The 12334-nt window shown below is 53.9% G+C and overlaps 1 protein-coding gene across 2 annotated transcripts in view; it reads left to right on the forward strand.

Moving 5' to 3' along the window:
- The first annotated feature begins 493 nt into the window (after nucleotides 1–493).
- Nucleotides 494–12334, forward strand: part of PHACTR3 (phosphatase and actin regulator 3) — a 269873-nt gene continuing 258032 nt past the window's right edge. Inside the window, exon 1 of one of the 2 annotated variants that reach the window (XM_055372872.2) lies at nucleotides 494–668. In XM_055372872.2, the coding sequence (XP_055228847.2) occupies nucleotides 560–668 (109 nt within the window). In that variant the 5' untranslated portion in view covers nucleotides 494–559. Of the gene's footprint in view, nucleotides 669–2490; nucleotides 2512–12334 lie in introns of those variants that run through there. The other variant, XM_055372873.2, reaches the window with a different exon arrangement.

Genomic DNA, 12334 nt, shown 5'->3' on the forward strand with positions numbered 1-12334 from the left:
GCACTCATTAAGCTAAATACGAATGTTTTGTTTCATAGCAAAAAAGGTAAATATATGGGGTTTATTCGAAAGGCAGCAGTGCCTCCCACCGCCCTTACATTAAAAGCAGCCAAGGAGTCTCCAACTTAGGGAGCGCCAGGCCCGGCTCAGTCTCGGCCCATCCCACTTCAGCCCCAGCCCATTTTACACACCAGACCACTGAGGCTCAGAGAGGCCAAGCGACTCGCCCGCCGCCCCACAGCGGCTCCAGCGCTGCTGCCTGTTTACAGCGCGGGGAACCGGCGGCTACACCTCCCGCCCGGCTGTCCCTTTAACGTTTCTAGGGCATCCCTGGAAGGCCCCGGGCACGGCGCTGAGGTCTCCGCTCCCGCTCCCGCTCCCGCTCGCCCGGGCGAGGCTGCGGCTCCGGGCGGGTCAAGGTCGCAGCGGCGCCCCTCGGAGCCCCCGCCCGGCGGAGGGGCCGGCCTCGCGTGGCGGCGCCGCCCCCGGCCCTGGTCCCGGTCCCGCCCCGCCGGCGCCTCCCCGCGGCCCCGGCTCCGCTCCGCGGCCCTCCGGCGGGATGCGTGGCCGTGGCGGGGGGCGCGCCCGCTGTCCTGCGCCCCTGCGCTCGCTGCTGGGCGCCTTCGGGGCCCGGGACGCCGCCGCCGCCGCCCGAGATCCTGCGCAAGGTAAGCGCGCGCTGCGGGGAGGGGACGCGGGACGTGGGGCCCGGGGTGCCCGCCGGGCACGAGGCGCTGGGGGACGACTCCTCCTGGATCCCTTGCCCTTGGCCGCTGCGGGTGGCCAGGAGGCCCGCTGCGCCCCCAGCCACAGAGGTGGGCGCCCCGGGTCTCGGGCTTACCGCCCCCCTCCTCCCCCTCGCAGCAAAGTCACCAGAGTCTCTCCCTAAACAAGGGCAGTGTCCGCAGGGTCAGAAGCGCTGGCGTTGGGGTCGACAGTCTGGGGTTTGGAATTCCCCTCTGCCCGCTGCATGAGCCTGTGTGCATGGCGTTTGACCTTGCTGCGCCTCAGTTTCTGCATCTGTGAAATGGGGGTGATCCAATACCTGTGTCTTGGGGGCAGCAGTTGGGATCGTATGGACAGCGCTGGCCACCCAAGGGAGGGCTCTGCGCTTGTTCGCACTTCTTCCCCAGGGAGGGCCATGGGCCCCCACCCACGTGGGACTGGCCCCTCCCCCCCTGCTGGGCAGACACCTGACCCTAGAGAGGGTCCAGCTGCAGTTCAAGGGATGGGATCTAGGAAGAGGGGCCTGAGGAATCCAGAAAATGGCCAGGGCCCCAGCTGGGCCAGGGAAGAGGAGTTCAGGATGGGGAGTGGCCTCAGGCCTCCTGGTGACAAGGCTAGAGTTTTGCCTGTGCTCAGTGGCTATGGGTGCATGAATACCAGGTGTCCAGCAGGCAGAGCCCGGAGTGGGGTGGAGGAGAGCTAGGCCAGTGTTTCCGCACTGGCCCTTGGTGAGGATACCGGGGGCACTTATTACAGATTGTTCCAGGGGCCCCACCCAGGCCTGCCCCTTGTAATCTCCTGGGAGAATCTGTGTTTTTAACCAAAGCACCAGGAAACTCTGGTTTAGATCCATCAGTGGTTCTTTTCAGTGCCTCGAAACGGGTTGATCCTGCCTTCCCTTGAAGACATTTCTGGTTGTCACACCTGGGGGAACGCCACTGGCACCCAGTGGGCAGAAGCCAGGGACACTGCTAAGCATCCTGCACTGCCAGGAGCCCTCCTTCCCCCCGAGGCGGTCATGGTGTAGTCCACAGGCTAGTGCTGGGGTTGGGAAACCCTGAGATACAGGGATATGTGGAGTCACAAAGTCAAGAAAGGGGGACATGGGGATTTGGGGGACACTTGAGAGCCCGCTATCTGCCAGGCCTTCTGTGGTGCCCTTGGAGGAGAAGCTTGTGGCAGAAGCTTAGCTCAGGCACAGAGGATGGGCAGCTGAATCCACTCATCAGGAATATTGAGCCCCTACTGAGCGCCAGTCCCGGTGCTGAGCTCCCAGGGTGGGGTCGGGAGAGGGAGATGAGGCCCCTCTAGGGTGCCCCTCTCTAATGGGGCAGAAGCCCCTCCCCCAGTGCCTGCTCAGAGTAAGTACCCACAAGTGTCAGTGTCCTCCCCTAAAGCACCCCTGTTTTTGGCAATGCATGAGTACTAAGAACAGTGAGGCGTATTCTGGGTTGGATTTTGGGAAAGGGCGTTCCCAGTCCTAACCTTCGGCAGCTTGGCAGTGTGTTCAGGGCCACCAGGAGCCCATGTTCTGCCTGCAGTAATTATGCAACTCCTCACCTGTTCCTTGTGCTCCTCAGTCGTTGGGCATTTTTAAAATAGTTCTGCGGCCTCTGTCTAGGCCTTGATGGATGGATGGCAGGGCTCAGCCACTGCTGACCCACTTTCCCCAAGGAGAAAGCAGAATATTTTGTCAGTGGGTCAGCAAATGATTATTCATCATTGAAAATGCTTCAGGCGCTGATCTAGGTGCTGGGATGCTGCGGGGAGCAGGGAGGCCCTGAGGTGAGAATTGACTTGATGGCACTGGGGAATAGGAGGGTCCTTGAGGCTGGAAGCCCATCAGCTAGGGGACTGGAGGGAGCTGAGTTTGGGGAGGTGGCCCATGGGCCTTGGCCTCCATCATAAGTCCCTAGGGGTCTTACATGTGCAACCCGAGGCCAATGGCAGGTTCTAGGCTGAAGAATTGCACATCCCTCTGTGTCTGAGAGAAAGCTCCTCATGGCTGCTGTGTGGCCGCAGGTTTATTTGGAGGCTATGGCAGCAGAGTTGCCAGCTGCTTGGAGGACAGGAGGGTACATCAGAGACGGAGAAAGTGGGAAGCACTGGGAGCTGATAGGACCTGCTCATGACTTGGGTACCCCAAATCCAGGATGCCCTGTAGGTTTGGGGTCTGAGCACTGGGTGGATGGTGGTGCTGTTTATGGGGGTGTGGAAGGCTTGGTCGGGGAGGAGGGAGACTGGCGGGAGGCTTCTGCAGTGCATTCCTTCACTTTCTGTGGAGAGGGGAGGTCTGGGAGAGGAAGCGCGCATTCCGTGCTGACCATGGTGATTTGGAGGGGCTGTTTACACTGGGCCATTGCACGTCTGAGTCTGGAGCTTGGGGCGGTGGTTGGTCTGGAGGCTCCAATCTGAGATTCATCAGAATGGGGCTGGCACTTAAAGGAGGTCACTTGGGAGGGGGCTGAGGCAGAGAGTGTGGCTGGGTTTCTTGGTTTCAATGTTGCATTTCAATGTTGAGTCAGATAAGGCCCCAGTGCAAATGCCAAGTTTTGGTTTGGAGCAAGGGTCCCGGCACCCAAGGAAGAACCAGGCTGTGTGCCCACAACTCTTTGGGCACTCTGATGCCAGACCTCAAGAAGGTCCCTTTGACTTCATTCCTTTTGGAACCAGGAGGATCTGTCCAGCTGCCACCTGAAGCTCAGCTTCCATGATTTGTGTGGCTACTTCCCGGAGCTTGCTTGGGAATCTTAACTCTCACCCTTAAAGGGATAATGTGCTATTTCTGGGGCCAGGGCTGCATTAATTTAGGAACAAATTAACCACTCATTCTTCCAGACTTCGAAGTCTGATTTCGAAGCGCTGACTCGTAGTGGGTTATTTCTGCACTAAATGAGTTTTTTTTTCCTTTAAAATTGTTTTTTGAAGGGAAAGGCGTGATCAATGATATCATGACATGTCCCAGCTGATGCTCATTAAAAGTTGTGGCTTTAGGGGCTGCAAAAGACAGTTTGAAATTTAATGCCTTGTTTCCCTGGCTCAGCTCAGAGTTGGGGCTGGGCAAGGCTCCCTGAAGGCTATAACTCTGAAGACCCAGATTGGGTCTGGAGTTGCCCAATTCTTTTGAAATCTTAATGACAACCAGCTGGACTTAGCAGGCTTTTCTGGTAGCAAGTGACTGAAATGGACTAGACACACAGAGGCAAAAGGGCCATCTGTTAATTCAGGAAACTGGGCGTCTGTAGCTCCAGCTAGCCTCTCCTTGTCTGTCCCAGACTCAGGGTGGGTCATATCGCTGGCCCTTGAACCACTTACTGGAGTGAGGGAGTGGGGAGGACTGGACGGCTGAGACCTAGCTGTCTCCTCCGGTCCAGAAATGGAGCTGGCATCCCCACCATAGCCAGCCTGAGACTTCCAGTAGGAAATCAGGAGGATCGCAGAAGGAGATGGGTACTGGGTTCACAAACGCCAGCATGGCAATGCAAGAACCCCACAGCTGTGCTCACCTGACCTGCAAAACCCGCCGTGCATTGCAAATTACACTGCAGCCTTCAGTTTTCTTTCCTGTGACCAATGGGTGCTTGGAGGCAAAAGGCAGAGTCATGATGTCCCGGCAACTGGAGAAGGCCCTGGGAGAGGTGTGACCTGGCTACACATCTTCGTTTCTCTCCTTTCCCCCCAGGGTGCTCAGGGCACACCTGTGAGAGCCAAGCACCTCCCCACAGCCAGTGGCCCCTCAGGTCTGCTTCTCCTTCACCTGCTCCAAGCCTCACATTTCCTCACCACTTAGCCCAAATCCCCACGCAGCTGTCACCCCATTACTTTAAGGACTGCTGTCTGCTGGTGAACTTTGCTGATGACTAAGTTGATCGCTCCGTTTTTGTTTGAAGGGAAAGGAGTGATCCCCAATCTTTAAAAATGGCCTAGGCTGGACGTGGTGGCTCACGCCTGTAATCCAAACATTATGGGAGGCTGAGGCCAGCAGATCACGAGGTCAGGAGATCGAGACCATCCTGGCTAACACGGTGAAATCCCGTCTCTACTAAAAATGCAAAAAATTAGCTGGGAGTGGTGGCAGGTGCCTGTAGTCCCAGCTACTCGGGAGGCTGAGGCAGGAGAATGGCGTGAACCCGGTAGGCGGAGCTTGCAGTGAGACGACATTGCTCCACTGCACTCCAGCCTGGGTGACAGAGCGAGACTCCGTCTCAAAAAAAAAAAAAAAAAAAAGTCCTAGCCTGTAGTTGGGACTCCATAAATATTTTATGGGATGAATGGATAATGTGGTCTCCAGCTCAGGGGATAAGATTTTCTGGAAAAAAAATTACTCACTCAAACACATACACGTATATATTTAATTACACTAGTATGTCATGAATACATCCTCCAAGTGAGAAATTGAAAACATTGCAAATAAGGCTCAAATCCCTCTGGAACATGAATCCCTCCCCCCGCCCGCCACCCTTCGCCCTTCCCCAGGGAAGCCACTGTTACCATTCATGGCATTTCCCACCAAACTTTCTTGACATAAGCATGTGCTTTTTAAAGAAATGGCATCACACAGCACTTCTCGCTGTGAAGCTGTTTTCACTCTGCAGTGTATCTTGGAGATTTATCTGGCTTCATAGGTTCTGTCTAATTGCTTTAGAATATTCCATGGCTGTTTTTGCCTTTCTGCTACCGATGGCCATGGAGGTCCCTCTCAGATCCTGTCACAGGCTGTGCTGCAGGGGACAACCTGCGTGAGGCACTAAGCACATCTGTACAAGTGTTTGTCTATAAGGCACATCCAAAGAATGGAACTCCTGAGGCTTAGGATGAGTGCATTTTAAATTTAAGCTGCTATTGCCAGACTGTTTCCCAAAGTGGCTGTGTCACTCCCAACAGCAGTGTTGGAGGTACCCGTTTCTCTCGTCAGCACTTGATACATTCACATTCTGAAATTTTGCCAATCCTCCAGAGAAGTGAAAATTACATTGTTTAATTTGCATTGCCTTGATTGCTTGAGAGTTTTTCTTATGTGACTTGGCCATTTGGATTTCACTCTCTGAGCGTTGCCTCTTCACTTACTTTTTGCCCTCTTTTTCCAGGGGGTCGTTCGTGTGTTTCCGAGTGGTTTGTGAGCGCCGTTGATCTGATCTGGAACCCGATCCTCCGCTGGCTGCAAATATTCGTGTCCTGTCTGTTGTGTGTCTTTTCACTTTGTTTATGGTGTCCTTGGTTGATAGAAGCTTTTAGTTCTGATGTGGTAAAATGTATCCAGCTTTTTTTTTGTTTTTGCTTTTTGTGTCTTAAGAAACCCTTTTCTGCCTCGAGTTTAGAGTGAACAGCTTTTCTCAGTGTGGCAGGGAGGGTCCTGGTTTTAGCTCTGAAAGTCCTGCACCCTGAGAAGTCCTCAGCTGGGGGCATACCAGGATGGCTGCTCAAAAACACATCCCTCTGCGTCTCCTTTTGAGGCTTGTATAGCTTTTTCTTTGCATTTATTTTTCTTATCTACTATAACGTGTGTGAATGAACAGTATGAGGTAGAATGCAGGGTTTTAATAAGGATTACAGGAGTCACTGGGTTTAACCCAGGGATCTGTTGATTCTGGTGGGGATTCCTAGCCCTGAGGGAGCAGAGGGAGGAAAGGTGGTCTGGGGGTGGGGACAGATCCAGTCAATTTACTTTACCCCTAACTGTGAAGTGGACCATGGCTTCCAAACCAAAACTCAGAGCAGGTTTTGGGCAAAAATTGGTCTGATCTGGTAGCCTACATGGTTTTATTAATACGATTGACAATTGGCTGTACATTTCCCAAGCAGGGACCAGCTGTGTGGAGAAATTTGGATGCTCCTTCTCGCAGCCTGGCTGCTTTCCCAGGGCCGGCCCCAGGAGGGAGGCTCCCCGCGTGCCCGCCTACGCGAGCAGCCTCGGACTGACTCCCAACAACCCCAGGGTGCTGGCTTTCCCGGAACCCTCCTCTGATTCGGGATTTCTACCAGACTTCGGTAGCGGTTTATTTTAAGGAAAACAACAACGGTACACCTCCCTTGCATAGGACTCCTAGCCTGGGCCGGGGCTGGCTGGGATGAGGGGATGGGAGGACCCGGGGTCTGGCCCAGGGTTTGCGTTGTGGGCTTTGCATTGGGCAAGGGGAGTTGCCCTTTGGAAGCTGGTGACCTTGTGGCCTAGATGACCTGGAGCAATGTCGATTTTGCGTGATTACAGTATTTTCAGGAAAGCTACTTAGGTGCACCAGTCACCAGGGACGGTTCATGCGTGGACATGTGGAACACCTTTCCTGGAGGGAATTCAGCAGCTCTTGGGCCTCACACTACGAAGTGGGCCAGACCGGGGGGCTCGCTATGGAAGGTTCCTGCACCAGGCATTTTAGTGACAAACTGTGGGCCAAAGGAAACACAAGTGAGCACGTGGGCAAGAAGGTGTCGTACTGGTGCCCCTGTGTGCAACGGGGCAGCCCTGACTCAGTGCCTCAGTGCCTTGGGTGGTGCCCTTAAGGACAAGTGTGTGTGAACGTGCATGAGAGTGTGAGGATGTACATGAGTGCGTGTGCCTGTGTGTGTATGCATGTGTTTGTGAGGCCGTGCAAGAGTGTGTACATGCCTGTGTGTGAGTGACTGTGTGTGTGAGGGTGTGAAGCTATGATGAGTGCATGTGCCTGTGTGTGCGTGATTGTGTGTGTGCGTGTGAGGGTTGAGGCTGTGCAGGAGTGTGCGTGCCTGTGTGTGTATGCATGTGTGTGAGGGTGTGAAGCTGTGCAGGAGTGTGTGTGAAGGTGTGCATGAGTGTGTATATGAGCAAGTGTGTGCATGAGTATTACATGCATGAGTGTGTGCATGAGCAAGTGTGTGCATGAATGTGTACGTGCATGAGTGTTTGTGTGCATGTATATATGGATGCCATCTCCCTCAACCTAGTGTGCCAGCCTCAGCACAGCCCTTCTCTGACCAGAGGTTTAGGAGGTCCTCCAGCTCCCAGCCCCTAACACTCCATCTAAGCCAGGCCTCCACCTTCACTCCCCGGCCTTCACCCGTGCTGCTCCTTCTGACGGAAGGCTCCTGGCCTCCCGTGGAGTGTACCCATCTGTCAAGGCCCAGCAGTGAGACCTCGTCTGTGAAGCCTCTCACCCCCTATTCCGGGTGGATCTTTTCCCCCTGTAAGCTCTTATTGTCCAAATCTCTTCTTCATATAAGGACACCAGTCAGATTGGATTGCCCAGCCCCCACCCCCTCAGCAGCCTCATTTTAATGTAATCACCCCGTTAAAAAACGCCTTCTCCAAACATTGCATTCTGAGACACCGGGGATCCAACCTTCAACATATACATATTAGGGGGAGCACAGTTCAGCCCCTGACAGCTCGGCTGGGAATGTGAGCGGGGCCTCAGGTCCTTTCCGCTCGGGCTTTTGCTTGGGAAGCTTGAGGTGCAGAAGTGAGCAACCCGAGAGAAACAGACTCAAGTTCTGTCACCGCTTATGATCTGGCTTTGGACATCACAGTCCCGCTTCTGCCTTAGAATCGGCCTTCCCTGACTCGGGGTCGGCATGAACCCACCTCGCAGTGGGAGGGTGCAAAGCCACGTTGCAAGAAGAACATATGAGGTTGGAGGTGATATTGTGGCCATTTTTGGGGAAAATCCCCCAAAATGTGACTGCACTGGGAGGGACTCTCAGATGCTTGTGCCTGGTTTCTGGCAGATTTTGCCCCAGGCATGTTTTTCTTTGCTGGGTGTGCTTTGCCTGCTGCTGCTATAAATCACAGTTGTGAGTACAGCTACAGCCGAGTCCAATGAGTCCTCTAGTGAATCACTCAACCTGGGGGTGGTCCTGCGGACCCCCAGCACAGTCATCACCCTGTTCACTCTCTTGTTAATGATCCATCTGCTCCACCAAAGGTAAACCCAGGGCAGCAGTGACTGGCGCATTTTTGTGTGCAGGGCATGCACTCCGTGCCTGGCACCCAGCAGGTGTGCTGTAAGCTCTGTGTCCAATGGAGAGCATGATGGGGAGGCGATGGTGGGGAGGTGGGGTTGGTGGCAGGGAGGCCTCCTCTCCTCACCCGCGTGCAGAGGCCCTTCCTTGCGGCTCACAGGAGTTTCTTTAAGTACTGTTGCTCTGACATTGAGCTTTTCACCTCTCCCTAAAGGAAAGCCATTTAGCAAAAAGAATCTCCTAATTTAGCAACATTATCTCTGTCAAGTTACAGGAAGTGGGCATGTGGCCTCTTTGCGTGAGTCTCTCAGCGGTGGAAGCTGGCTCTTCCTCCTGAAAACATGTCGTATTTTTAGACCGTCTTGAATGATTTACACACCTTTTCTACAAGCAGACCTGGAGATGGGAATGCGCAGGCCTGCCCGGACATCTTCTCCAATACCCACCCTATGTGTTCGTGCTGTCACCTGACAGGTGCCCTTGGTAGCCCTTCTCCATCCAAGCCTCCCTCCAGGTGGCCTGCCCTGGACTGCTCTGTCGTCATTCTGCCTCCTGGAGGCCGGCACAGACTTCCTGCCTCCTGCACATTGCACATTTGGACCTAAGTTCATTGCCACTCCCCCAGAGGGCAAACACTAAAAATAGACTCTTCACTGGATGAGGTTTCTAATATAAGCTAAGGACTGCGTCTCTCCATTTACGAGTGTCCGAAACAGCTGTATGAACTGCACATTCTCCGTCTTCCATGACTAAATCCCCTTAACGACCCTAATTCACTCTAATTCCGGTAACAAGGATGCTCCAGCACTGGAGGCTTGGTGCATGTTCGATTTCTATTTTTATTTTAATGGCTTTGCTATCTGTGCCTTTTCCTATAATCCACGGCAAATCATGATAAATTAACTCAATTTTTTTTTTACTGTTTGGTTAAACGTTGGGATAATAAAAAATAAGGCGATATTCCTCTTATTTGTAGATTACTGTGATTTCCGACCTAGAGTATTGTGGTCACGGGTGAAAGTGCAGAATATTGTGCACTGATCATTTGCGTTTGCTTGGGAGTCACTGCAGTGGGGGATTGGAGAGGAGCCACTCTGCAGTCACTGGACAGTGATAGTCACACCAGCCAGGTCCTGTCCTCAGTCCTGCTCACTCATGTACACATCTCTGTGGGAGATGGGCTCGACCTGGTGGGACCCCATTTGACAGGTGAGGAAAACCGAGGCTGAAAGGGATGGAGTAACGTGCCCAAGGTCACAGCTGCTGAGCTGAATTTGAGCCTGGACAGTCTGCTGGATTCTTGGTCGTTCTGTGATCCTGTCTCTCGTGAACCTGGATTTATATTGTATCCCTTTGGTTCTGGAAAGTGTCTGACAGCAGGTCAATGCTTGTTGTTACTGCCTGCTTTGGAAGCCCTTAAAGGATGCCCCAACTCTGGCTGTCCTTGTGGGGTGCCTGTCTTGGAAATGAGCAGGCTGCTGACTGAAAAGAGCCTTTCCCTGTAGGTGGGATGTGGTGCCCCACAGGTGGGACCCCGTGTGCCCTACAGGTGGACACTGGGGTGGTTCTCTCCACCTGTCCTCATCTGTGGCTTCTTCCCTTTGTTAGAGTCTTGAGTTGATGTTGGATATGAGCGCACCTTTCTTCCGAGGATCGTCTAAGCAGGGTGGAGGAGATGCAGGTTGCACAGAGGTGGGAGAAGGACCCTTGGGGCCAGGAGGCAGATGTGGGGTGTCCCCAGCTCTGCTCCGAGTCCCAGTGTGACCTTGTACATATTCATCCTTCTCTGAGTCTGGCTTTCCTTGTGGATGGAGTGTAATTCCGAAACCCAGTGTTCATGGAGGGTCAGGAGGATCACAGGAGAGATGTCTATTGCTGCTGGAACAATTTACCACCAACTCAGCAGCTAAAGCATCACCGATTTATTGCCACACACAGCCTGTGGGTCAGGGGTGCAGGTGGGCTTACCTGCTTCCCTCTCTGGGTCTCAGCAGTGCTGTGCTGTTTGCCAGATGCTCTGGGAGAGAATTCACTTACTGCTCGTTCTGGTGGTTGTCAGAATTCAGTTCCTTGAGGCTGTAGGACTGAGGTCCCTATTTTCTTGCTGGCTGTCAGCTGGAGCCGGGGCTGGAGCCGGAGCCGGGGCTGGAGCCGGAGCCGGGGCTGGGGCTGGGGCTGGGGCCCGGGTCATTTTGGTTCTCAGCTGTAGAGGCCACTGCCTTCCCTGGCTCATGTCTACCTTCAAGGCCAGCAAGGGTGGCTGAATCCTCTCAGCCTTCAAATCTCTCCTCCCTCCTTTCCACCCTGTCCACTCCTGCCTTCCCCTCTGCTTCCTAAGTGATTCCATGAGGCCCATCGGGTCTTCCAGGTTCATCTCCATATCTTCAGGTCTCCTGATTAGAACCCTGATCCCAGCTGCAAAGGCCTTCACATTGGTGCCTACATTGGTGCTTGATCAGGTCACCGGGGGTCGGGAGTCCTGAGGGAATGAATGGCTCTCAAATTCTGCTGTCCTTACTGTGGGTAAGTGGCTGAGGGCTGCTTGGAGGAACCTCACAGTAAAACAAACAACCTCTCACTTAAACAGCACATAAACGCATATGTGAGGCTCTGATTTGTAGCAGTAATAGTGCACAGGAAGTTTTTTCATTTATTACAGATTTAGCTGCAGGGTGCTTTTCATAAAAAGACTCGGTTGAATATAGTTAAAACAAATCTGGGATCCGCCCCCTTGCTGAGCATTTCTGTCGCCCCTGTCCCAGTCCAGGCTGCCCCATCTCTCCCTGTCCGATGCAGCAGCCCCGTCCCCCTGGTCCCTGGGGCCATCTCTGCTGTCGTCCACTTTATCCTCTATCTGGCGGCCCCAGCACCCTTCCAGGAGAGGTCAATCTGCTCTCAGCTCTTCCTGGCTGAAGACCCTCCTGGGTTTCCTGTTTCTCCCAGGATAAAATCCACGCTTCTACTCATGCTGGGGCAAGAGGCCCTTTGAGTCCTGAGGCCTGTCCCCATCCTCAGCCTCCTGCCATCTCCCTGGTACTGCCCCACCCCTCACCCCTGGCTGCTTCTCAGCCCCTCCAACTGCCCTGTGCTTGCTAGTCTTGCCCTACCACCCCCCACCCCCGCTCCCTGGCCCCCATGCCTGGCACAGGCCCTGTGCTCAGTGAATACTGGTTGAATGAGTGGACACGTGAATTAACGAATGAGAGACTCAAATGATCAAATATAAAGCAGGGCCTGTGTCTCAGGGACACTCCTCCAGCCTGGCGAGTCTGTGGTCTTCAGGCCCATTGCCGAATGAAGGGTCTACTTCCCATCTTTGCTGTGAGTCCCAGGTTTCCACGGGAGCAGGAAGTGCTAATGTTCTAATGTCTGCACCTTCACTTCCAGCTGCTGATGGCCCCCCAGGCCCATCCCCAGGAACAGGGAGGCTCCCTTTATGCCGCAGTGTATAGACTCACAGGTCCCCTCAAGTAGCAATTGAAAAGAACCAGCAGGGTTCGTGACCCCAAACTGCAGGCTGAAGTACCAGGGTAATCTTTGTTACACCCCAAGTTGCGGGACGGCAGAGCCCTCTGCCAAATAGAGAAGTGAATGTTATTCCTCCGTGGGCTTTGGAAAACCCTTGCACTATTATTAATATCTCAGGGCGAAGGCCGGTGAGGGCGCCAGAATTTAA

Source organism: Gorilla gorilla, chromosome 21 (assembly GCF_029281585.2).
Source record: "Gorilla gorilla gorilla isolate KB3781 chromosome 21, NHGRI_mGorGor1-v2.1_pri, whole genome shotgun sequence".
In the NCBI taxonomy this organism is placed as follows: Eukaryota; Metazoa; Chordata; class Mammalia; order Primates; family Hominidae; genus Gorilla; species Gorilla gorilla.